We start from the raw sequence: 27,191 nt of genomic DNA on the forward strand, positions 1-27,191 counted from the left end.
CTCTTTAGCCACATTTTTATAACTTCCTACAAATTTGGTTATCAGATACTTTAAGCAATGGCAGGAGAAAACTGTGTTTCCAGAAGAGAAACAAACTGGAACATAAACCAATGTAACCTGCTAAGAACTGGCTTCCCTCAGAGAGACCAGTGACTGGTTAATGAGGTACCAGAACCTCCAAGAGGCAGTTAATGGCCAAGATGGACCACTTTTAGAGTGGTGGCAACCTACACTGCCCATGAAAGCTCAAGATCGAGTGAGGCAAGGTATTTGCCCATAGATGACAGAAGTATGGAAAAGCAAAACTGTAGCCACATCTCATTTCATGATTCTTGGAATGTTCTACTTTTTCAGAATTGCTTTCTAATTTTACCCTTGTTTTACTTTTGCTTATCTCTGCAATCTTCAATTGGCTTCTCTTCACTTCACTCTTACTTATTTTTTTTTTTTTCTACAGTCATTCCTCAAATTTGCTTTCCTTTCCTTCCTGCTGTGAATTTCCTGTATTTCTCTTGCTTCTTCTCCCCTTTCCATTTTTACCTCTTCTTCATCTTATTCTTTGACTTTCTTTCCCCTGTGCTTAATTCTTCTTCCTTTCCCTCTGATCTGTTGTGGCTTTAATCATTGCTGAGCTGCTTTAAAATCACCCAGTGACTGACATTTTCTCCCTGAAAGGAGAGGGATTTGTGACTGTGGAAAACTAACTACAAAGACCCAACACATTCAATTTTCAGCACAGTTCTTTCCTTTCTTCTGTGGCGCTTTTGCCTGGGATTAGAGGTGGACCGCTTACTGCAACTCACAATGGCAAAGCCCTTCAGGCCTGACTTCTCAGCTCTGTGAGTCGCATGGCAAGGTGTATCTGAGCCACTATGTTTACACTGATTGCTAGAATTTTAAAATTGCCCGTCACTAGAAAAAGCTTACTCAAGTGTTTCCTGGAAAACAAAGTAGTATTATTTCACAATGTGATGACCAGACTTATTCTTCTCCTTGGACTATTCGTCCTCCCTACCCCCTCCCCCTTCATTTTTTACAGCATGAAACAAAAACAGACAAATGTGTTCCTGGCAGAAGGGTGAAGGAGCTTTGTCACCCTGGCCGACTCCACCAGAAGTAAGATTTTTACAAAGGGACGAACAGTAAAATTAGTAAAATAGATCAATTTTTCAGGATTCTATGATTTTACCATAGGGCATTAGGAAATAGTAGATTGCCACAAACACACCAAATTCATTTGCCTCTGAGAGATTTCACTTTAGCTCTTTGTAACACTTAAGTATGGACTACACAGCTTTTTACATTTTGAAATCATTCTTTTGGCTAAATTGGCTCGTGAATTCGCTTTACCTTTCTGTGTTTCTTGAAGAGCAGGAGAGCATACCTCAATGGTTAAGTGCTCGAAGCCAGTGTCTGTCATGTAGCAGGACCTGGGAGGTTATCATTATCAAAGGATACTTGTGGTCAAAGCTGTACCACATTCTGAAGAGACAGGCAGTCTCTGTTTTTGTCGTGCTTTTGCCAGAGTTGTTTGCTTCCTAGGGAGAGAAAACAGAAAAAGGCATTGGATAAATGATCACTATAATTATTGATATATAATATCAACATTAATATACAGTATGTATATAATATTAATATATTTTAAGTACAAAAATATGTGTCAAGCCAAATTAAACTTAACCACTTTTAAAAAATCTTTCCAGATACAGGTATTTTCGTCTAAATGCTGAACCTGCTGCCAAGCAGATTAGCTCATGGATCTTGCCATAGGGGTGACGTTCCTGTGGCACAATTCAACGTTGACTTTTTTTCAAAATTCCTATTTTATTAAACAGCTAAGAAATGCCACTTTGTTGACACCAGCGAACGTGAAATTTCTGTCAGATTGCTGTTGTGGGAATTTTGCAGTTACTTCTGTCAGATTTGGATGGTATTTATTTACGATTTACCAAAACGTCAAGACTAAAGGGATAACAGTCTAATAATTGTTAAACTAGTTTTCATTCATTTTATTTTTGATAGATCACTACCAAAGCGTATGGTTAATTTTTGATATCTCCCCTCTTCGATTCTTAAGTTTTGAAATAGATATTCCGGTTAAGAAGCCTGGAATAATTTAATAACTGAATGAATGTGTTTGTCTCCCCCTGACCCCATGTTCACTCTCTCTTTTTTTTTTTCCCTCAAAGGACCACAGTGGGAGGGAGGAAGAAAAGGACAAAAGAGAAAGCATTTGATAGGCGTTTATGTAACAGTAGAGGATGAACATGTGAGAAAAAGGGAAAAAGGTGAAAAATTTTTGTGAACTTTAGGTAGATGATAATGAACATTGCAATGTGGTATGAAGGAGATTCAGTGACATTTTTACCTCTTCTGTGTATCTCATTTTGCATATTAAGAGAATTCCAGACTTCAATCAGTTGTAATTATCTTCATCATTAAAAGCATTTATATCTTAACACGGACTTCATTGCTTTGTTTGGGCCCTCGGTTTCCAGCCCAAATTGTATCAAGAGTTCACAGTCCAGTAATAATGTGAACATTCTCAAGAAATCACGAGGCATGGAAGACAGTGAGAAACCACTGGCTGCTCCAAAGCTAGCCCTTAGTTGAACCCAAGTTGATTTACTTTATTTTGTTTATTTACCTTTTTGCCCCTTTCCAGACAGTTCCACTGATGGTTCATGATAAATAACTGAACACAAAAGGCTGTATTCTGCTCTCGGAAACACATGTAAAAGCAGATGCTGCAGTCCCATGCCCCACAAACAAAAGGGGAATACAAGAATGCTAAGTGTGGTCCCTCCCTTTCTAGGCAGCCATTTATCCTTTGTCTAAAATGGTTGAAGCAGACACTCAACAATAAAATGAAAACCCAAACTGGCAGCCCTTCTCATTGGTTGTTTTAAGATCTCTGATTTCCAACACTGAACAGTTTCCTAAAAGGCATTCCTTAGTATGCCACTGTTCTACGTAATGTTGATGGAAATTCTGTGCCAATTGTTCAGGAAAGGATGGGTTTGAGAGTGTTAACCAGGTTTGTTATATTCAGAAAGTTTTGGAATCTTTCATTTGTAAGTGAGCGTTGTAAATCTTTGAGAGGGAAGCCTTTCTCAAACTTACCTGGTCATGGACCACAGGCCCCATTCCCAAGTCCCACAGTGGGACATCTATGATCTTTTCATGGATGTTAGAGTTTCATAGATCTGTTTTCTGATAGACCCAGAGTGCCATGCCCTGTTATCTAGAGCTAGAATGTACCCATCGCATTTCCACAAAAGGGAAACCAAGGTGTCCAGTTCAATTTCCATCCTTCCCTGAACCTTTCTCTAGCTATTTCTACCCCAAGAAAGGTGTCAGACTTGCAAAGTCACTGCTATACTTAGTGTTTTCTTCATCATCTTGCAACAGTTGCAAGTTGTTTCTGAGTCACTGTCTCTCAAACAGGTCAGCACGTTGGGGCTCAGCTGGCAGAGTAAAACTGTTATCCCTAAACTAAACGAGGTAGTAAAGCTCTGGGCTAGCCCTGGGGAGTTCTTTCTCTCTTTTCTTTTCTCTTTTCTTAAGAACAATAAGGAGTTACAAATTTTATCCATCCAGAGGCACAGGTAATTTTGATAGCTGACAATATCTACTGATGACAAGATAGTCATTTAAGAAAATTGATAGAAAGGAGTGTAAGCAAATTCCTGTTTTTTTTGTTTGGTTGTTTGCTTCTAAGTTAAGGTGGGCTGTGTAGTGTTGAGCTTGGCTGGCAGTCAGGGGCCCAGGATTCTAGCACCCGTTCCACAGCAGCCCAGCTGAATGACATTTGTAATAATATTCCCCAGCTATGGAATGCTCATTCATTCCTAGGCAATGTGCTGGTCACATTATCCAGTCACTAACTTTTTCAGTCATTGTTTTTCAGTTTTCACAACAAACCCTCAAGGTAGGTTGCGTTATACCTATTTTACAGGTGAGGACCTAGAGAGGCCCAGAGAAGGGAAGAGATGAGTCCAAAGTCACACAGCTAGCAAGCTACAGAGCTGGAATTTGAACGTAGGACTAAAGGACTCCGAAGATGATGTTCTTTCTGCTGGTATCTCACTCAGCCTTTGAACTTTGGAAAGCACACACACTGTATGATATTTGGGCTATTTGGGCTTCAGTTTCCTCATCTGTAAAATGAATTGAGGGAATTGGACTGGCTGGTCTCTGAGGTCCTAATCATATGGAAAATACTGTTTTTTCCTTAATGACAACAACAACAAAAACAGCTGGCATGTTCTTGAATAGATGCCATGTGCCAGAAACTGTTCTAAGTGCTTTTCATGTATTATTATTCCCATTTTACAGATGAGGAAACTGAGGCAACTGGCGCACAGAGAGGTTTCCAAGCACACTTGTGGCCTCTCAGCAGCAGCCATGATTCCTGTCATCTAGGTGGGTGTAAGTGAAGAGCAAACTGGGGCAAATGGGTATCTGAATAGCAGATGAGGTCAGGATACTGAAGGTTGAGATGCAGCAGCTATATATCCCCCCAAACCTAATGAAAATGCATGGCTCCCCTCAGCTGGGTGAACGCTGATGGGTTGGAAAATGTCCCTGTAGAAACTTAACTTCAGTGTTAGAAATTTCTCTAGACTCCTAAATACTGGTTTCAGGGATTTCTCAAGGTCTTGGAAACCCTCCCTGCCTTTCACTCCCTTTTTCCTCTCCTTTTTATTTTATTTCCTGAGGGGAATATATGAGAACTTACAGGCACTCCTGAAAGAGCTTATACTCTATTTCTGGGAAATCTTCCAAGGTTATTTTTTGCCAGCTGATGAGAGCAACACATACTAGGTAGCATTTTGGAAAAAATGTTAACACTTGCAATCTATTTTTCAAACTTTAATTTACTTGGGATACTGGAGATGTTATTCATTTCACTGCTTTGTAGAGAAATAAACTGGGTTCCAATTAAAATGGAACATAGAAAATGTTTTTCCAGGTAAGGGAAATACCATGGATGACCCAGCATTGACTTTTCTGCTGATCTGAGATAAAATGTTCAGTGTATGTCTTAAATATCTGTTGGCCCAGTTCTGGATCCATTCATTTATTTCTCTGAAGTTATTGATGACTTAATAACTCGGTTATGAAAGGCCATCAATAAATGAGTAGAAATAAATGAGTTAGTCCACTGTGTGCTCTGCTTGTTCACTGGGGGCTGAAGATAAATGTGCCAAGGGAAGGCCAGCCTTTGCAGTCACCCTGGAACAGGGAAGATACCCAATGAGGCAGTGCAGAGGGCAAGCCCCTGGGAGGGCCCAGATGGGCAGAGGACAGCAGGTAGCCTCAATTTACCTGGATTATTCTGAAGCAGAGATCAGATCACACCCGAGGACAACGGATATAAGCAGTCATCAGAAGAAGAATCTGGAACTTGGTGATAGTCTCTTTAGTGCTAGCAATATTCTTCTGTTTTGAGTTCTTTGATGCCAGAGGGGCAGTGGCATGCATGTTGGAACAAGCAGAGGATCCAGAAACTGAAGACCAAGATTTGAGTTCTGACTCTCTACTGTCTACCATTTAATAATAATGATACACTTTCCAGATCTGAGCCTCATGTTTCACAGCTGTAAATGGGAACTGGAGGTCCAAGGGCATTGAATGTTAGCTTTTATTTGCCCTTGCTACTTCTAAGAAGCAGAGTGTTTGATATATGTGTAATTTCTGTTTCCTTTATTATCCTCCATTTCTGGGAAAATGTAAAAATGACTGGGGCATTTGCTATCTTTCCTTTTTCTCCTTAAACAAGGGAATAGATCAGAGGTTGGGAAGTGGCTGAGCACAATAAGGAGTGAGTAGCTGTCTTTTAAGTGACCCCTCTAGCACCACCCTAGACAGGGAGCAACAGGAAAATTAGCGAGGTACTCTTTGTTTTATGCTTATTTGGATCCCTGAGAGAAAACAAAGGCTCTGGCCAGAAATCTTTAAAAAACAGACACTGGAGCAAGAGGGGATTGTTTGCTGTATTAACCTTAATGAAAAAGAACTAAGCAAATGTAAATACATTCCTTTATCAATATTCAAATCAGGGGCCTTTGCTAAGTGAACCGGAGGAACTCTGCTCTGGGCTGGACATATGGGATTACTCCTCACTTCAGGGGCATTCAATGGATTAAGAGAGAGAAGATTTTCCTTTCTATTTCTAAGATTTCATATTCAATACTAATGTCAGTGGAGGTTGTACAGAATGATGACAAAGACAGATAATTATCATAACAAATCTGTAGAGTTCCTTACGGGTTCCAGAGCACTTTTTCAAGCAGTAAGGGTGAATGGGATTTGACAGCAGTACTTTTGCCCTGCCATCTCCCAGTGTGGAATGTATTCATGTAATAATTTCAAGTTTACTGCCTTGATTTTCTGATTACCAAGGAGAAGACCGGATTCTCTGTCCCTAAAGAGAACGATTTCCGGATTCTGAAGAAGGGGGACATGATACAGTTGAGAGTCAATAGGAAATTTTTTTCAAATTTATGTTTTAAAAGGTAAAATTAACTCTTAGCCTCCACATAGAGAGTATTTTATACAAATATTTTCACCTTCCTCACACTACGATAAATTCATAAACGTTCCCAAGAAGGTATAGTCACAAAATACATGCTTAGGGAGAAAGAATGAAGGAAACAACTAGATAAGGATGGGTAAAAATGCCAAGAGGAAACGCAGACATCACAGATACACTACCAGATGGGCTAAACTCATGACTCATGGTTTAGCTACCAAAAAAAAAAAAAAAAAAAAAAAAGGTTTGCTTCAAATAACTTTGTCCGTACAAGAGATTCAAGTTAATCCGGGGAAAACTAAATTGTTTGGTTCAGGCAAATATAATATTTTGGTGATTTAAAAATGTATATTCACAAATTCTTTGGTACTTGTCCCTTTAAAAGATGGAGACTAATTTCCCTTCCTACTGAGTGTGGACGATACATAATGACTCATTTTTAATCAATGGAATGAGGCAGAAGGGATGGTGATATACAAGGCTAGGTCATAAAAAACATTGTGGTTTCCTCCTTTCTGTCTGTGTTGAACCACTTGAGGGACGTTAGTTACCATATTGTGAGGACCCAGGACACTCTATGGAGAGATCCATGTGGTAAGGATCCGAGTCTCCCTGCCAATAGTCAGCAAGGCACTGAGGCCTCCTGCCAACATGGAAGTGAGCCTTTCAGACCCAGTCAAGCCTTCAGATGACTCTAGCTCTGGCTGACATCCTGACTGCAACGTCATGAGAGACCCTGAGCCAGAAACACTCAGCTAACTTGCTTTCAAATTCCTGACACTTAGAAACTGTGAGATAATAAACGTTGGTTATTTTAAGCCACTAAGTTTTGGGATAATTTGTCCAGCAGCAATAGAAGGCTGATACAATTACATATTGGAATTATAAGTTCTAGATGTAAAAGGCACTGGAGTAGAAAATGCACCTTGGAACAAGAAGATCCTAGCTCATGCTGTTCCCCAGTGACAGTGCCCCAAACCACAAACACCATAGCAAAGATAAGGGTTCTACATTTAGACTTGTGATTTGAGTATACAGTATTATATTTTTGTCTGAAAACAAAACAAAACAATGTTTCCCCCTACAAAGCTACTTGCAAAATACATAATGGCTGATAAGAATAACTGGTATCATAAATACATGATAGAATTCAGATATTGGGCAACAGGCAGCAAAGGGCAAATGAGGTAAGCCCTATATTCTCTTTTCTTTCTGCCTGGAGGCCCTTTCCCAATTGTAGTACAAGCAGCTAGAGTCCAAGCAGAGAACAATTCAAGCTGAGAGCAACAGTCGTACTGAGTTGAAGAACTACAAATTGGAGATTGGGTGTTATTAAAGTGACTGGAAATTTTTTGTTGTTGTTGTCTTGGGAAAGTTACTTTAATTCTTTGAACTTCAATTTCATCATTTATAAAATGGGGTTTATAATATGTATCTCGATTGGTCAAGGTAAAGATTAAATGTGATTTTACATATGGCACCTAATTGCTAAATTGAGGCTACCATCTTCCTCCACGTCCTCTTCCTCATTATTATTTCTGTTTTCTAGAGCATGTAATTATAGAATCTGTAAATATAGATTCTATATTCTATTCCATATATATATATGGAATTTAGTCTTAAGCAGTAAAAATGTAGTGGGGAGGGTGTATACTTTTGGGTGTATAAGCCGTAAGTAAAACCAAAATAAATTCAGTGTTGGCCAAGGGAAAACCCAAGATACTTGCTCTGAAATAGTCATTTTATTTTTCTCAAAGTACTATTAGTTGCAGTAACATAAAAAAAAACGTCATCTGGGTCAGGTCAATTTTAGAGCTTACTGTTCTATTTCTGAAATATTTGTTGGTATAGCATGGAATTTACATTCTGTGAGGCCAGCTCCAACAGCATGGGGACATAGTATGGAAAAATATTGATAATTGTTAGATCTGAGGAACAGATACGTGGGAATCTTTATTCCATTTTCTATAGGTTTGTTAGCAATATCTAGAAAATATTCACAAGGCAAAATTAAATTTTATTTAATGACTAGATGACCCTACCATCTGCTAATCTCTTTCCCTCTTGAACCTACTTACATTTCCAGCATTTAAGTATCAATTGTGCAGAAGAACACATACTTTTATTCTTCTCCAAATGAGCTCTTTCAGTTTTAAGGGTGTTTTAAGTTATGGTTTTCTGGGATTTGGCAAACAAGTCTTTGTTCACCTGACTCATACCCTCCATATTTTTACAGACACTTTGTTGCATCCCTTCTTAGTGCTAGTCTCTCTGCTGGAGAAACCGTAATTCTTTTAATCTCCCTCTGCTCATTGAAGCTGCCCTTCTCTGGACCTTTCTCAGCTCTGCTTTGACTTTCTTGAGCTGTGGTGACCAGCACTTATCCACCCAGGTTACACACAAGCATAAATGACAACCAAACCAGAATTCAATGAAGGGACTTCTCGAAGCAAAAATAAAAGTGGAAGTTAGCATTAAGAGAGCACATAGAGAAGCCAGCATAGTGTTCAAAATAAAATTATGTTGGAAAAGATGAAAATTAGCTTCACTGTAACAGTTGGCAGAGTCGGAGATGGAAGAAAAATGAGTTTTTAAAAAAAGTTGATTCCATTACTTTTAAGTTCCAAACCTGCAAGTTTTTGCTGCCATCACACATAGAATGAAATCAAACTCACCACCGAGGCCAGTGACCTGGCCCCTCTCGGTCTCTCCTAATCCACCTGCACTGGCTCCCACCTTGCTCACTGGGCTCCAGCCACACTGGCCTTCTCGCTGCACGTGGAGCGCACCACAACCCACTGTGAGGCCAGGGCCTTCATCCTTGCAGTTCCCTCTGGCTGGACTGTTTCCCCCCAGAGCCCACATACACATCTCACTTCTGCACATCGTTCAGGACTCTGATCAAGTGCCACTTCTTCAGAGAGGCCTGCCCTGGCCAGCCATAGCCTCTCCTCCATTGTTCTCCGTCCTTGTACCTGCTCTACTGTGCCCATTCTCTAAACATATAGTATGTAGCTGTTTACCTTTTTGTTCCCAGTGTCCCCCATTAGAGCGTAAGCTCTGTGAGGGTGAAGACTTTGAATTGGTAACTGCTGCATCTTCCTCACACTTAGATTCGTGCCGGACATGGGTGGGTTGTATGAATGAATAAATGAATGAACGAACAGACGCACGCACACCAATTAAGAGTGGAAGTTCTAGAACCAGATTGTCTGGGTTCGAATTTCACTATGTGTCCTTTGGTACGTTATTTAACTTCTCTGTATACAGTTTCCTTATTTAAAATATAAGCATAATAACAGCACCCACTCATAGGTTTATCTTGGAAGATAAATGAGTTAACACAGATAAAGTGCTTAGAACAGTGTTAACAACAAGAGTCAGTACTCCACAAATATTAGGATGATCGTGAAAAAGGGCAAGAAGGGAAAAAGAGGCAATCGTGGCAGCCCTTCTTGGGTAGCGGGAATTTTCTGTTGAAAGATTAGGGTGGGCGTGGTGCTCCAGCGAGCCTCACCTTCTTTGTGATGCCGGGCTGCCAAGGACACAGAATCAATGACAAGGAAAACTTCTTGTTGGGGCGAGGGTGGGGTGGTGGAATTTTGTCTCAGGGTTTTTTTTTGTTTTTTTTTTTACATTTAGGAGACATAAAATCACAACTGCGATACCTTCCATTTCTCAAAGTGGCACATTTGCATAGACTATATATTTAAGGTTTAATACTTGCTTGTGGAACATCCTTTTTAAAGCTTCTGGGTCTGGTATGAGTAAGAATGTAACACCATTCACACTCTCAAGGTATTACAAGGCAAAAAGGAAAATTGTGACATTCCTGGTCAGTCACAGCCACAAGTTCGTATTTCCCAAAGGTTATTTTACTCTCCAGAAACAGAGAAAAAGGAAATTCCTTCAAAAATATGTACATGTCATTACATATGCTTATTATTGATTTTGAGAGTATATGATCAGTAACTGCCACAATTATCTGAAAGTTTTAGCTTTTGGCAAGTAAGAATAAAGTCTTTATTTTCAGAAGTTGCCCAGTGCAAAGATTATCCTATTTGTTAATGCAAGACCAATATAATAAGTGCAAGCTGAGTGGAAAAATGCAATCCTCCTAAGAATTAGGTTTCTGGTCTGTAGTCAGAGCAACAGCTGTTGATAATAAGCGAAGAGTTGTCAGGCAAAATGAGGGCCGACAGGTTCTTGACACACAGTTTGGAAAGTACCAAAAAACCCCCTCTGTCCAGGTCAAGTGGCAGCTGCATGGGCACTGTGGTTTGTTACTTCTGGCCTGAGCCCACCATTTCCTGTACTTGACATTGAACATAAGAATTATTCCAAGGGTGGAAAAAACCTTTTTCTGAAACGTAGTTACCTCGGTAGTCAACCATCATGAATAAGAACACTTCCAGGACACTTTTTAAAAACAATAGCAGCAGCAGATCAGTAGGAACCATGTAAATTATGGCAAGATTAGTTAGATAACTCTTTATGTGTCCTCTACAGGAAGCCCCAAGTGAGAAATTGTGGCCTGTGAAGTTCTGTACAGCTTGAGGACAGAGTATAATTTTCCCCTCTAATTATAGTAATTTAGTATATTACTGGTCACCATTTCCTTTCCCCCCCTTTGGTTACCAGAAAGCTTACTTGTGGTTCAACTTTAGCAAGTACATAGGACCTTATGATCTGCTTATTCATGATTCTTTTTACTCCTCTGGTTTTGTTCCTGCTTTCATTAATTTTTTTAACTGAGTTTTAAAGTTCTTAAAAAATATTTTACTATGATTTTATCATATGTGGTGGTGTAGGCTGCTTCATCAAATCCTTCATGAGATAAGATGGTTTTAATGAAATTAATTAAGTTAGGTAGTTTTCATAAATATAATTCTAACAACCTGGAGAAGTAGACATTATTATCATTCACATTTTACAGTTAGGAAAATTGCAATTCAAAGATGTTAAAAACTTGCCCAAGATCCAAATACCACGTCGTTTTCACTGTACTATGTTGTACTATCTCATTTCTCTAATAACAACAACAAAAAATACTTTTTACTGGTTTAAGTATCTTCAGGTAAGAGTAATTACTAAATTGACAATGGTACGAATGAGCTAAAATAAAGTACATTTAAATTACAAAAGAAAAAAGTTAAGCTAGCGGGTAACCTTACCAATAATTATATGTAATTGTAAAATATCAGGCAGTTAGAGGAAGATGAAGAATTTTCTTTGATGAATTTTCTTATTCTATCACTTTTCTTTTACAGAAAAAGATATAAGAGAAGGACAAAATTTAGATAAAAGTTCTACGTGAAAGTAGGAGAATGGATTAGTTGATCTATATGAGATTTATAAAATGCTTTGTGAAAATCTGTACCACCAGCCCTTCCTAAGGACTCATTACAGCCCACCAGTGTAAGGAGATGCTTTGATCCCCTTTCGAAGGTCACCACTCTGGCCCTAATCCCAGTACGCTGACACCCTGCTGGGCTCAGTCCTGCAGTTAAGTGTCTTTCCTGGGCAATAAAGTCTGTGAAAACAGCACCGGCATGGGCTTGGAACACACGTGACAAAAAAATTCAAAGTACACATGAGCCAGGATCATTGCCAACTTCATTTCCCAGCCCTTTGTGTAGAGCATAGGACCCTTCCCTCTTTACATGCACCAGGAAAGCAGCAGCGTCTTCCCTGGCGGCACTAACCAGCTGTGCCTCATTGATGGGACTGTAGGAAAAAACACCATGAAATGAAAGAGAGATGGATCCTCTTCAGATCCAGATATGATCAGGACACAATTCATTAAGCAGCACCGCTTATTTAAGATGTTATTCTCTCATGTCTGTCTACCTGCAATTTCAGCAAGAGGTGCAACGTTTCTACACAATTGTTTGCTTTAAGTACTGAGTTAAAAATGACTAAAGCAAAACTGCCAATGACAGGTTTTACACTGATGTTAGATTCAAGTCCAGAGTTTGCGGAGACTACACTTCCCTTACTCAAGGCGATAGCACATTGTTCTGAATAATTTTCCCTGAGGATTTTCAGGCTGTGCTTTTGCAGCTTTTCAATGTTTCTGTATTTCTGTATACCTGGACCTGATAAATGAGAAGTCATGCAGGAGAAGCAGGCCCATCTGTTGTGTGCCCAACATGCATCGAACGTGCATCAAGTAAATTTCACTGAGATGACGGCGCTAGCAAGTTGCTGGGCAGGGATTTGAACTCCGGGCTGCCTGATTCCAAGAGCTGTGCTCTTGCTCTTACACTGCAGTTTCCAGGCTTCCTGCAGCCGCAAAGAAGGCACGAGTGTATGCTAGTTCTAAGCACTCTAGAGGTTATGCAAAGGTTATCGACACCCTGAAATCCTGCGTATTTTAGAGTCATCTGATTTATGTTATCTGCGGGGGCAGCCCCCTTTAGAATGAGCCTCCTGGCTATGGAACAGAAGATCTCATATCGCTGTACTCTATGCACCGGCGTCTTTGACTTGCCTGGTGTGAAGAGGGCTCCTCCTTCTGATCTTCATCTGGGTCCACACCAACCCTGTTAAAGAGAACAGAGGACTGGTAAGGGCCTTGCTGCAGATGAGATGAGACAGCCTCTTGTGTCAGATCACCTGAACCAAAGACAATATGAATCAGAGGAAAGGTTCGGCAGAAAACCCTCCTACCTCTCCCTGAATCAAAAGAACTTCAAATAGATGCATGGCAAGAGGAGAACTTGTACAGCTGGGCCTCTGCACAGCTGGTGAGATGGGGCACCGACAGCTGTTCCCTGCTGCTGCCTTTCCCAGCAAAAGAGCCTGAGAACCTGGGATAGGAGCGCTCAGGAAAAGACCTCCATGGCCCCCAAAACAGGGATCCTAGAAGGAAGGCCACCTGCTCCTCCTGCAAGACTCACTGACAAAACTGCTCTGGGAATGTGGTGGCCCAGGCTGGAGGAGGCTCCCCAGGACAGAGAAAAAACAGATCCTTTGTCCAGATGCTCACGGAGGCTGGCAGCAGGGAGGATCCAGGTTTGTGGGGCCTGAGACTTATACAATTTGGGGGGCTCTCTTTAAGCAAATTAGTACAAAAATACAAATACAAAATTAGGGATGAAAGTGACTCTTTGAAGAGAAAGAGAAAATAAATTATAACACATTTCATAATTTTAAAATCTGGCAAATGCAACAGACATTTCCACATCTATAAAATACATAATATTCTAATTAATTTACTGCCCGACATACCTCTAAAATAACTTTTTCCTCCTAAGTTTTGCCTGCATGCTTTGTTACTCTCTTTATATGATATAATGATTTTGTACAAGAGAGAATAGGAGGACAAGGTAGTCTCTCCTCTAGCAAGAGTCATCACAATTATTAATAATTGGGAGGCATTAAAACATGGTTCCTTACACACAGACATGCTTGCTACGTGCAGCACTGCTAAAGGTTTATACCCCGAAAAGACAAGATTTCTGATTAATTGCACTTCACGCAATTCTCATCAACAATACCCAGTACGCTTATCAGTGTATATGCTGCATCCCTGAATGTACGTATTCCTGAATTTCCGTTTTGACAGGGCATCAATGAGAACAGAATCCTCCACTTTGAATTGCACACATCTCATGACTGGAAGAATTTTCCACAGACTAGCTTCTGGCTCAGTGCATCTGAAGCCTTGTTTTTCCTCCACTACCCCCAGACTTGTGAAGCCAGGCGCCATAGGACACGTTCATCTTCCATCCAGCCTCGTGACACGCTTCCTGTAAGCCGTCGCTGCAGAAGGCTGGCCAGCAGTGACTTGCCCTTGCACAGAAGTGACTGCAGACCACACAGCCTCGTCCCACTAAATGCAGACTAAATGCGCTCCCAATTCAGCTTCCCCTTGGTCGGACCCCACAGCTGCCCAGGGCCACTCCAGAGCCATCTGACCAGGCGAGAGGTATGACGGAGGGGAAACTGTAGTACAAAGAAACAGTGATCAAACCCAACAGTGGTTAAAATATATTCCTTTTGCAAATCTTACAAAAACATAGGACCATGGGAACACAATGCTGGGGCTCTTCCCAGGGCCTTCGAAGGGCCGGAGCATGTGAGGGCCTGGAGCTTGAACTTCCTCTGCTCCGGAGAGCGGGCCTCTGCCTGTGGTGGGCGGCATGGGGTGCAGCTCAGGGCCTCAGCCACCTGGCTGGGGCTCTGCCAGAGCCTTTCCTGAGAACGTCACAATTTCTGGAGCTTTAGAGTCTTTCCTTCCACTACGGCCCCTGTAAACACTTCTGCAGTGCCCTTGTTCTGGTCCCTAGACGGGGGGGAGGGGAGGCAGGTTAGAAGCTACCAGGCCTGCAGATGTGTTAGCGTGCGAAAGGAAAGCCAGGGTGGAGAGGTGGCTTGTTTAAAATACCTCTGATTCTTCAAAAATTAGTGTCCTCTGGGCATGAATAGCCCCTTTTCTCTAACCCAGAGGGTGAGATGGGCGGCTATTTATTGTGTGCTGAACCTTTTGGCCTTCAGGTAACTAGAAAGAGCCTCTGGTGGGGACTAACCTTTGATTTTCTTAGAGTAGAAAGAGCTATTTGATCTATTTCGTTGAAGTTGGAGGGAGAGAAGGACAGGAAGAGGGGGGGTGGAAAGGGGGTCAGGAAGGAGAAAGGAGGAGGGGGGAAGAAAGAGAAGAGCGAAGGGAGGGAGGGGGCGGTGTACGGATGGGGGGAAGAAGGAGGGGCAGGGGGGAGAGAAGACTGGGAGAGGTGAAGGGGGGAGGGTGGGAGGATAGAGAAGAAGAGAGGGGGAGGGAAAGGAGGAAAGGGTAGGGGAGAGAGAGTGGAGGGGAGTTAAGGCCCAGCCTCTCAAGGTGGGTCTACACAGTGACCTTGGGGTATGGGTGGCCTGAGTCCAACCTCTGTGAACAGTGGGGTCCCAGTTGGAGGCACCCTGGTCCCCTTTCTCGTGGGGCTGGGCCACCTTTAAGCCTCTGGTGGGTCTGAGCTCTCTGGCGGAGGCTGGGAGCCCCTAGGGGCCTTTATTACTGAGCCCTAACCCCTTTCCCAACACCAGGAGCTACAGGCACCCATGCAGGCTGTGAATTGAACTGAGGGTCCTGAAGTTCCCACTGCTGCATTTGCTTAGGGCCTTTTTCTTTTTTTTAGTCCTCTGTCTAGAAAACTGGAGAGAACAGAAATCAAATTTCACAAGAAACCCAACATTTAAAGTTTGAGGCAGCACTGAGGCCTTCCTCCCCAGCAGCAGTCATAGCAGACATTTCTAGTTTCAATTATTCTAGAAGCCAGATGGAGCGGACGAACGATAGCAGTGGATTAAGTGCTTCAGTTTTTATGTGGGACTCGGTGAAAAGCATCTCAGGGGCCCGAGAGATTGGCTGTTTTCCTCGGAGCAAGAATACCTCTCCTCCCTCCTCCCGTTTCAGAGAAGCTCAGGGTCTGCTCCTGGGGCCAGGCCTGCAGCCCTCTTGCCTAGAGCAGACTAAACATCTCAAGAGGCTTGAGGAAAGAGAGACTCCGTGTGAGTTATTCCCTCCTGGGGCAGCTTGTGGGGAACAAAGCAGATGTGGTCCCTGCCCTCACAGGGCATACAGTTAAGTAGGTTTAAATAGAAAAATCTGAAAAGTTTATTATAATTTTTTTGGTTTTATTTTTTTAATTAATTTTTATTGGAGTATAGTTGATTTACAATGTTGTGTTAGTTTCTACTGTACAGCAAAGTGAATCAGCCATACATATACATATATCCCCTCCCTTTTGGATTTCCTTCCCATTTAAGTCACCAAAGTGCATTAAGTAGAGCTCCCTGTGCTATACAGTAGGTTCTCATTAGTTCTCTACTTTATACATAGTATCAATAGTGTATATGTGTCAATCCCAATCTCCCAATTCCTCCCACCCCCCCTTCCTCCCTTAACCCCTTGGTATCCATACATTTGTTCTCTATGCTATTATAATTGAGGTGCTATGAAGGAAAGGCACCTAAGAATGATGCCTTCTTTCTCTTATGATTTTGCCTCCTTTTCATAGCAATCTTGCCAAAATATATTACCTGGCCCCCTGCTTCCTTAAACAGAGTGTGATGGGGCTACTTGGAACTTTATTGGAGGTTTCAGTATCGCCACTGGCCCCATAAAATCTAACACTCACTTGTTATAATGATTTCCAAGAGGTATGTGAACCTCTTTATGCCCAGATTAAATGGTCCCTGGCTACTATTCTTTTTCTTTTTGAAATTCTTGTATCTGCCATTTAGATTGCCTTGATTTCCTACCTGCAACAATACGTTAGAATATTGTCTCTATGCTTGCCCCCTACTTTTTTTTTTTTTTAACATCTTTATTGGAGTATAATTGCTTTACAATGGTGTGTTAGTTTCTGCTGTATAACAAAGTGAATCAGCTATACGTATACATATATCCCCATATCTCCTCCCTCTTGCGTCTCCCTCCCATCCTCCCTATCCCACCCCTCTCGGTGGTCATAAAGCACCGAGCTGATCTCCCTGTGCTATGCGGCTGCTTCCCACTAGCTACCTATTTTACATTTGGTAGTGTATATATGTCCATGCCACTCTCTCACTTCGTCCCAGCTTACCCTTCCCCCTCCTCGTGTCCTCAGGTCCATTCTTTATGTCTGTGTCTTTATTTCTGTCCTGCCTCTAGGTTCTTCAGAACCATTTTTTTTTAGATTCCATATATATGTGTTAGCATACGGTATTTGTTTTTCTCTTTCTGACTTATTTCACTCTGTATGACAGACTCTAGGTCCATCCACCTCACTGCAAACAACTCAATTTCGTTTCTTTTTGTGGCTGAGTAATATTCCATTGTATATATGTGCCACATCTTCTTTAGCCATTCATCTGTCGGTGGACACTTAGGTTGCTTCCATGTCCTGGCTATTGTAAATAGAGCTGCAATGAACATTTTGGTACATGTCTCTTTTTGAATTATGGTTTTCTCAGGGTATATGCCCAGGAGTGGGATTGCTGGGTCGTATGGTAGTTCTATTTCTAGTTTTTTAAGGAATCTCCATACTGTTCTCCATAGTGGCTGTATCAATTTACATCCCCACCAACAGGGCAAGAGGGTTCCCTTTTCTCCACACCCTCTCCAGCATTTGTTGTTTGTAGATTTTTTGTTGATGGCCATTCTGACTGGTGTGAGGTGATACCTCATTGTGGCTTTGATTTGCATTTCTCTAATGATTAGTGATGTTGAGCATCCTTTCATGTATTTGTTGGCAATCTGTATATCTTCTTTGGAGAAATGTCTGTTTAGGTCTTCTGCCCATATTTGGATTGTCACCCCCTACTTTTTAATTTAGTGTGGGACTGATAGCCTGAGAGTCAAATTTAGTACATTTTTTTTCTTTTCAAGTTTATAATACACACACACATATGTAACGAAATAATACAATTGAAACATTACAGAAGGGCTTACAAGAAAACACAGTAGTCTCCTGCCACACCCTGCACACCCACAGACCGACTCCCGTCTTCTGAGGGCAATTGTCTGCCTTTTCTCCATTGTGATGTATAAACTGGCATCAGCATGCGTGGCACATTCACACAGCATCCCCAGGGTTAAGGAAACACGCCAGCTGCGTCTGTATCTCTTACTCTCCTCTTCAAGAAAGCAAGTCAGAGTGTGAAAGTAACTCCCTAAAGGGTTAACCTTGAATCCCCTCACTTTTATGCATAAGAGATCATTTACACACTGTGGGTTCTTGAGAGATTATTAGAAAGAAGACACAATGAACCCTGGCATGTGGCACCACAGGTGTATACATACAGCAGCTCCCAAGGCGAGATCACAGGTGTATGGGATGAAGTGCACCCTCCTTAGGTGTTATCCAAGGCTCTTCGGCACCTTTCCCACAGCCTCGTGCCACCCTTTCTGCTCATCTGATCTAGACGCAGTGTTCCAGGGCTGGTCAATGGACCTGTCCTTGTTTCTGAGCCTCAGTACCCAGTCGGGCCCCTGAGCTGTGGTCCTGCCTGGATCAGTGCCTCTTCCATTGACTGAATCCCCTCTCTCCAAACTCTAGTTGGTGGTTGGGCCATGCTGGCCATCACTGGCCGTCTGTGATGCCCCGCCTCCTTTCCTGAACTTCCCTCTCCTGCCCTTCCTCTTCGGATCACCACCGTGGACCATCCGTTTTGTTGCCCTAACTTGGTTCAGATGCCCCATCACTTAAAGTGTTCACTGACTTGGATGGCAAGTAGCCATACACCTTCGACTCCGTTCTCTGCTTCCGGACAGAACCCCTTCCGGGGTGTCTGTGATCGTCCTGCTGTGTCCCTGGCCCACCCTGTGTTCACCTCTCTGGTGCCAGCCAGCCGAGTGGGGCTAGCCAGTGCTCTTCAGGATATGCCAGCCCTGGCTGGAATCCCAGGACTCAGGATCACCCTGTGGTTGTTGAGGGGTGAAGTGAAACCCCGCTGTGAAAAGCCTCTCACTACTGTGTGACCCGCATCACTCACTGCCTTGGTTTCCTTGTGAGTACAATGGGGATAATGACAAAACCTGCTTCCTATAGTTGTGGCGAGGATTAAATGAGAACATACTTGTAAAGTGTTAGCTTAGGGCCTGGTACCCACTGAGCTCTCAAGACACGTGAGCAGCTGTTGTCCATGCTATTATTTTTATTATTATCAGTACTTTTTTTTAAATCAGTGGGGCCAGAGCTCAGTACTGCCATGCTCACTGCTCAACCCTTCTAGTTCCTGGTTCTGCACTGGGCCACCCTTGGGTATAAACTAACAGTTACAGCTGAGCCATAGGCAGTGGCCAGTGCACAGCAGGAATTTCCAGTTTCACAGTAAAACATCATTTCTATTTACAGAGGGCCAAGCTCTCCAGATTGGAATTCATTTACAATTTACTGGTAGGCTAGAGAGGTAAGAGGGCAACAAAGAAGGAAAGGAAGGTGTCTAGAGAGCAAGGGGAAGGAAGGAAAGCGTAGAACTGAGCAGAAAGGAGCAAAGAGAAGGCAGGTGCAAAGGAAACAGTATCTTACTATAAAGAATAGGTACGGGTGGTGGATAAATAACCACAAAGGTGCGTGCAGCTTTAGAAAGGGAAGCCAAGGGTGGGTAGAGGAACAACCGCACGGCCCAGGATAATCTCTAAAAATATAGAGAATTGAAGAGACAGTAAAGGATTAAAAAGCAATTAAAGAGTCTGGTTAAAATTTTATACCATGTTTTGCATTTTTGATGCACCTTTTAATTTTAAACAAGTCGAGGGCCGCCTCTGTGGTATTCAGATGAAAATGAAAACGAGCTTTGCACGTATTCCCAGCGGTGCCCTCCAACGTCTCACTCCGGGTTCCTCATTTATGGCGAGCAGCCAGCGCCGTTTTCAGAGCCAAACACAACTCTGTGCACCATCGTGCACCTCCCCTCCCATGGCACCTCCATTCTTTGGTGAGTTTTATTAGACATATTAAAGTCTCAGGATGCTCCCATAACCAACCACGGCAAAAAGAATGCTCCAAAGTTGGGTTTTTTCATAGAGGGGAAGCAAGGTAAGTAACTAACAAAAGCCTCGTTTTTCCCATTAAAGCCAACAAAATCCATTCTGATCCTTATCACCTAGCACCTCCGGAAAGGCAGTGAAATATTACCAGGGCTTAGTCTCATTGTGTGAATTCTAATAGTCTTGCGTTCCGTTTGGTTCTTTTTGACCCCCACCCCCTGCTGACAGGGGCCAGGTGGTGAGGGAGGAGAAACCATTTCCTCTAAGAATTGTAGTTAATGGCTAAATGTAAAAAATGACATTTTCAGTAAGGGAAGAGCGACTGGATATTGAGTGCAATAAATACAGCAGGACAATGGAGGAGTCTGAAAGACACCCGCTGAGGTTTGCAGACTATTGTGTAGCCATGAGAACATCCCACAGGGGCCCAAATCTGGTACTTCACCCCATTTCCACCCTATATTATTTGAATAAATATTAGTGGGGCTTGTGTATGACCCAAATCAATCTAATATAATCACTCAAATATTTTAAATTTATTTTGGGGAATTAAGAAAATGGACTAACGTAATTGGAAAGACTCACCTCAGTTCATTTTGTGGTTTCGGTGTGGCACAGTAGTTAGATGAGTTAGGAGCCTGCAGCCAGGCTGTATGGGTTCAAATCTCACTTCTATGATTTACTACACTCGTAACTTTGGGACAAATTACTTAATCTCTCTAAACCTCAGCTTTCTCAATTGTAAATGGGGATATGTATATATTAATGTAGGGGTTATTATAAGGATAAAATGAGTTAATACATATAAAGTGTGTAAAATATTGGCTGCCACTTAGGAAACACTCATGAAACATTAACTGATATTCTTGGTGTTATTAGCAAGAAATTGATGTACCCTAAATTGAGTGGTAAATAGGTTAAAGCCAAGAGTAGATTGTCTATAAATGATAGATGCTAAGCTATACAGATCAATGACAGGATTCCTGCCATCAATGACTCCAGATCTAATGGCAAAGACAGACATTGGAAGCAAAGAACTAGAGTACAGTGAGGTAGGCGTTGTACACAGAATTATTGGAACACACAAACAGAGAGCCCAACCAAAATGGGTTGTGGAGGGATTGGGCACATTTCAAAGAGGAGCTGGGTTAAAAAAAAAAAAAAAATCATCCCCAAACCATATTCCACAGCCAGGTTAATGAACTTTCATTCTTTGTACACTGCAGTATAAATTGAAGAGGAGTGTAATTCAACTAATTGAATATTAGTTGGAGTTTAGAATAATATTAAAATTTAAATAGCTTCATCAAGTTAAAACAACAACAACAAAAAAAACCCCACAAAAAGCAAAGAACTGGGTATTGAAAAGGGAGTGTAGTGTATGTGCTTGACATTAAGATTTGATTGCCGAGGGGCTTCCCTGGGGCTTCCCTGGGGCTTCCCTGGTGGCGCAGTGGTTGAGAATCTGCCTGCTAATGCAGGGGACACGGGTTCGAGCCCTGGTCTGGGAAGATCCTACATGTCGCGGAGCAACTAGGCCCGTGAGCCACAATTACTGAGCCTGCGCGTCTGGAGCCTGTCCTCCGCAACAAGAGAGGCCGCGATAGTGAGAGGCCCGCGCACCGCGATGAAGAGTGGCCCCCACTTGCCGCAACTAGAGAAAGCCCTCGCACAGAAACGAAGACCCAGCACAGCCAAAAATAAAATATAAATAAATAAATAAAATTTTAAAAATTAAAAAAATTAAAATAATTAAAAAAAAAAAAAAAGATTTGATGCCGAGGCATCCATTTCTAAAGACATCCATCTTCTATAAACACATTGCCTGCTATATGATACAGTTCCTAGCATAACAACCAGACGAGGAATTAAGCTGCCCCACCCATAAAGTTCCCTCTTTCAGAAAGCCCTGGGTAACCCAGATGACTGACTGCTTGAATGACCCAGGTTCTCCTTTCCCATCCTCGAATTCCTACTCTTATGCTTCAAATTAGCCAATAAAGAGTGAGCACCCGAAAACCTAGACACCCCACTCTCAGACCTAATAAAGGCAGAGCCTCAGGTCCATTCTCTCTCTCTCTCTCTCCCCCCACCCCCATGACCTTGTTGTGTGGCCTCAGGGGTGCTGAGTACACCCTGTGAGCAATGAAACTTGTTCCTGAAAGTTCCCTGATGGTTTTTGGAAGTGTGTCATGCAATCATAACAAAAACCACAAGGGCTGGTCCAGCCAAAACATTGGCCCCAGTGGGAGAAATGTCTGTGGCGTCTCCCTACGAGGAATATGGGCGAGTGAGTGCCTCAGGCATTCCTAACTCATAGCTTCACTATCAATAGACTGGGACCCACACCACATGAGGATTTAGTGAAAGAGAGGTTGGGAGAGGGTACTCCAGGCTGAGGGCACAGCATGGGCAAAAGGGCTAGATATTTAAAAGAACAAAGTAGACTTAGGACATGGTAAATAATTGTGTGAGTAGATTGGGAGGGCTATGCATGTTGAGGTGGGCAGAATTGCTCTGGGTGAGATCAGAAAGTAATTTGAGGCCAAATTATAAAGGATCTTGAATGCTATGCTTATGAGAGTGTTTTTTGTTTTGTTCTGTTTTCCTGTAGGCAGTAGGAGTTGAAATAATTAGATTTATGTTCTAGAAAAACAACTGGTGGCAAAATTGTGATATTAAGAAACTGGAGGCATGGAAGTCATTTAGTAGATGACTGCAAGAGTCCAGCCAAGAGTCTAAGCTAAGACACTGGTGGTGGAGAAGAGATGGATTTGAGAGATGTGTACATGGCGGGGCAGGGGGTGGTGGTAGTGGTACATGATGGACTGACTGTGGAGGGAAGGAGAGGAAACTACCGAGATGATTCTGAGTTTTTAACTCAGCACACCTGAATAGTTCACCCCTGCCCTTAACCATATACGGGAGGCATATATATGGATTTTCTCTCTTTCTTCTTTTATAAAATTTTTATTGGAGTATAGTTGACTTACAATGTTGTGTTAGTTTCACGTGTACAGCAAAGTGAATCATATATATATATATATATATCTCCATTCTTTTTCAGATTCTTTTCCCATATAGGTTGTTACAGAACATTGAGTAGAGTTCCCTGTGGTACACAGTAGGTCCTTATTAGTTATCTATTTTATATATAGTAGTGTGTATATGTTAATCCCAATCTCCTAATTTATCACTTCCTCCCATATTTCCCCAAGGTCAGCCTGCTACATTCTTATCGGCTCAAGAAAATAGCCCCTCCTCCTTAAGAGTTTTAGTTATTTGCTTGTCTGAAGTGGAGGTTGAGACTACATGGTAAAATCCAAGGAATAAGGGAGGGAAAATGGGTGTTTCAAGGCCAAGATCAGTGCACTGGAAATGTTCACAGAAGCTGGAGAAGAGTGTATCACGATCAATATTTGAAGACAGTTTGGACATCTTATTTAAGAAAGGCTACAGAGAGGCTAAGGAAAGAGGCTCAGGAGAGTAATTTATCATAGTCTTGAAGAGAGGTGAACATTTTCTGGATGAAGGCTGTGGCAACAGAGGTAGAAAAATTTCAGTTTGGATTAACCTCCGTTACATGAGACAGACAGTAGTACCACATGGGAATTACCCAAATGTAGACAATGTGGGCTCAGAATCAAGAAAATCACCCCACTTCCCCATTTCTTGTTTGCTTTTAAGCAAAGAATGATGGATCACGTCAGAGGTGTGAGAGTGAGTCCCTTGATCAGTAATTGGGTAGATGGTTTACACTTCTATCAGAAGACTGGATTTAGAGCGCACAGAGGCATTGAACTTGAGGAGTGATAAGGTAATATATCTGGCAATGAAGTGAAGGGAGAAAGGGAGGTTCCATAATTTGGGGACATGGAGCATTTGATATGACTGTGAACTCCACAGACAAGTAAGATACCGGTGAGTCTGGGGATGCTGCTGAGAGCAGAGCTGTCTCTCTGGGTTTCCACCAGCGCGTGGACACGCTGTCATCTGTTGGTCTCCCGTACCCTCTGCTGGATTACACTTTCCCACCCCTGGGGCTTGGCTGATCACTAAATTGAAAATGGCTAGATCAAGTGTTCACGTGACACTCCTGTCCTGGTGTCCTGTGGCTGTCCGCATGACTTTTGTTTTTTTAGGAGATTATGGATGTGGAACAGATTCCTTGGGTCACTGTCAGGCTGATCAGACTAGAGGAGGGTCTGATGTCTCTTTAACTCTTTGCTGATACAGTTTACTACAAATACTAGGTAACAGCTAACAAGGCATATAGCCTAATCATTAGGAGCTAGACACCCTGACAAGCTGGTCCCACCATTTACCTGTGTGGCTATAGGCAAGAAGCTGTGCCTCGCTTTCCCCTTCCATAAAATGGAATATGAATAGTAACTATCCATGGGGTTGTTGTGAGTTGGTGGATGTAAGGGGCTCAGCGCAGGACTTCACCGAGAAGTCCTCAGGAGCGGTGGCTGCTGTTATTGTTGTGGTTCTTGTTGATGTTATCCTGGCTGCTTAGGCCTTCTGGATAGAGATTTAACTGTGAGTGTCTCCAGCATGGGAGTTATGTTTCACCCTTCATCACCTGGCCTTAAAGTCCCGTTTCCATGTAACTCCTGGTTCCAGCGGAGGCTTATTTACAGTGTAAACACTGAGAAGAGGAGGTGCTTTCTGGATGCATAGATGAGCCATCGGGCTCGTGTTTATAATCTCTGACAATTTAGAAATACATTTGGGAACATATAAGTATGCTGAAAACGTTATGTTCTTTGAAAAATAAACACCAGTAAACAAGTTCATGTCACAGACACAAACCAGATCTATATCCTGTTCTTTAAGTTTGGCAAAACGTCCCTTGAGTTTGGAGTGTTTAGTTTTGCCAGGATGTAAGCTAATTTCAGGCTACAGATAAGAGTCAATTAGAAAGGGGATTGGGACTGAATACACAGACTAATTTCTTTTGACCTAAGCTGCAAGCACACCGACACACTTTGGTGGGAAGACAGATGTAATAACTTATCAAGGCATCTGGCCTTTCTTCCCTAAGGCTTCACTCTGGGTGCCCTGTCTGGGCAATTAGGGATTTATCAGAGCCAAGCGTTCCTCCCCTTTCAAGAAAAGCCATCCTTTCAAGTGGATTAGCTTGCTTACATTCTAGTGTGTTACCAGGTGAGGCGCCTTCTCAATGTCAAACTGAAGACGTTTTATGAGAAAAAAGAGAGACATTTTATTACCGGATATAAAGAGGTTGTAGGAGCCTGCTTTAAATGTTGGTGTGAAACCAAAAGTGGTTGAAAATAAATCCCAGACTGTCAGCTGTCTGAGTGAGAAGTGGAAAATTTAAAACTTGGAAACTATGGTGGTTCCTTCACAGTCAAATAGCCTCCCATGGCAATACCAGAATTGCATCTCCTTCCCTCACTCCAAACCACCTCAGGCTATAAGGAACTCAAGGTGGAACTGTGGCCTAATCCCTGCTCTCCAGGAAAGACCACACTTGGCATGTAGCGCTGGTCTAGAGGCCATCTCAGAGCAAGACTTCACACTGCTGTTCTCTGATGCGCTCAGACTTCAGTGGGAAGGAGCCTGGATGGGGATGTGTCCTCCTGATGCAAGGAGCATATTATCCCCATGAGAAATCACCCACAAAAATCAAGAATGGACTTTGACGATAAGGGGGAAATACATGAAACATACATTTAGGGAACCATTAAATTTCTTTAAGCAATAACCCAGGAGAAAAGTTGACCCAGCCAAAGTAAATGATGGCCAGGAGACATTTATGTGGAATGATGTCCTGGAAATTATCCTAAGAGGAGAACAACAAAGCTTTGCAACACTGATGGATGTTTATCTACAGTACAGCTGTTGCAGGAGGTATAATTCCAGTGGCTGGTTCTGAATTCTCCATCCCAAGTTGGCTTTACCTGTTGGTAGGGCACGTAATCTACAAGGTGTTTTGAGAAGGCTACCTCCCCAAATCGTGACCTTCTCTAACTTCTAATGTCTGAACTTCCTTAACATGAGATAAAGTGCTTCATTCCCAGTTGAAGATTAGACCTAAAGGCAAGGACTTGGTAGAGGCAATATTTGGACTTGTATTCACACAATGTACAAGTGACTGGATTAGGCTTATCCCTGAGAGCAGGAAGAGGTGAGAACAAAAGCCCAAAGGGCACCAAGGTATTGAGAGAGGGCATCATGGAACGTGGAAGTAAGGGCGGCAGAGTGTGAAAAGGCACCTGGAAATGTAAACTTAATAGTAGCAACTAATATATATTGAGTGCTTAAGGAGTGTTAGAATAAGCATTCGGTAATACTCCTGTTTTATCTAAAGCATATGGAGGTGGGGAAGAGGATCTTAAGTTATCATTGTAATACCATGTATTTTAATAACTAAAAATTTAAAAAAGATTTATAACCCATTTCTTTAAGTTAGCCATTAAAAAGCACTTGCAACTGGGTTCTATAATAATTTTGCACCAGTAAATCTGTTGCTTCTGGCTATCCATCACCAACATCCTGCAGATAGTACAGAATTATTAACCATGTGGACGTAAAACATGAAAAAATAGCCAAAGAAAAGTGTTTCACCAACACTAATAAATCACTAAAATTGAAATTAAAACATCTTTGGGGTAAATAATGGTTGCCCAAACCATTACTTAAGCCCCAAATTGGAAGTAGATTGTGATCCATAATCTCTGCAAACAACTGAAATCTTATCCTCCTTTGGGGTTGACACTTTTTAAGGCCATGTGATGCTATTAATACTCAGCCTTGCAATATACACATATTTAATTTTTTAATGAAAAAACTTCTTCCTTATCCTCAGAAGAGAGTTAAGTCAGAAATACCAGTCTCAATATTGCATTATAAATGAGTAAATGTCTTAATTTTAAAAGGGACATTCACAGGAAGAGGTAATGGCTAAGCTAGGAAGCTGTTACTGCATGACTCATCAAAAAGAAGAAAATAATGTTAGTTTCTTGCAGAGAGGGGTTAAAGTAAATCGCTAGAAAAATAATGTTTTCTCTGGCCAAACCAGCTGCTATTAACCATGAGACTGAGGTGCACGCCTGCATGCAGGACTGTGTTAAAAGGAAATGAAAATTTTAAACTTTAAAGTAAAAGAATTCATGGTTAATGCTAGAATTACACTGAAAACTGCACTTTGAC

General features: G+C 42.0%; 1 protein-coding gene across 8 annotated transcripts in view; it reads right to left on the reverse strand.

Annotated features, from left to right (window-relative positions):
* The window catches only part of SLC9A9 (solute carrier family 9 member A9), a 685,705-nt gene that overhangs the window by 97,697 nt on the left and 560,817 nt on the right, over nucleotides 1-27,191 (reverse strand). For 7 of the 8 annotated variants that reach the window (XM_068546052.1, XM_068546049.1, XM_068546048.1 and 4 more), the window contains 2 exons: nucleotides 13,032-13,083; nucleotides 1,459-1,538 (listed from right to left, as the gene is read on the reverse strand). In XM_068546052.1, coding sequence (XP_068402153.1) covers nucleotides 1,459-1,538; nucleotides 13,032-13,083 — 132 coding nt within the window. Of the gene's footprint in view, nucleotides 1-1,350; nucleotides 1,539-13,031; nucleotides 13,084-27,191 lie in introns of all 8 variants that reach the window. The other variant, XM_068546055.1, reaches the window with a different exon arrangement.

This window comes from Eschrichtius robustus, chromosome 6 (assembly GCF_028021215.1).
Source record: "Eschrichtius robustus isolate mEscRob2 chromosome 6, mEscRob2.pri, whole genome shotgun sequence".
Classification (NCBI taxonomy): domain Eukaryota; kingdom Metazoa; phylum Chordata; class Mammalia; order Artiodactyla; family Eschrichtiidae; genus Eschrichtius; species Eschrichtius robustus.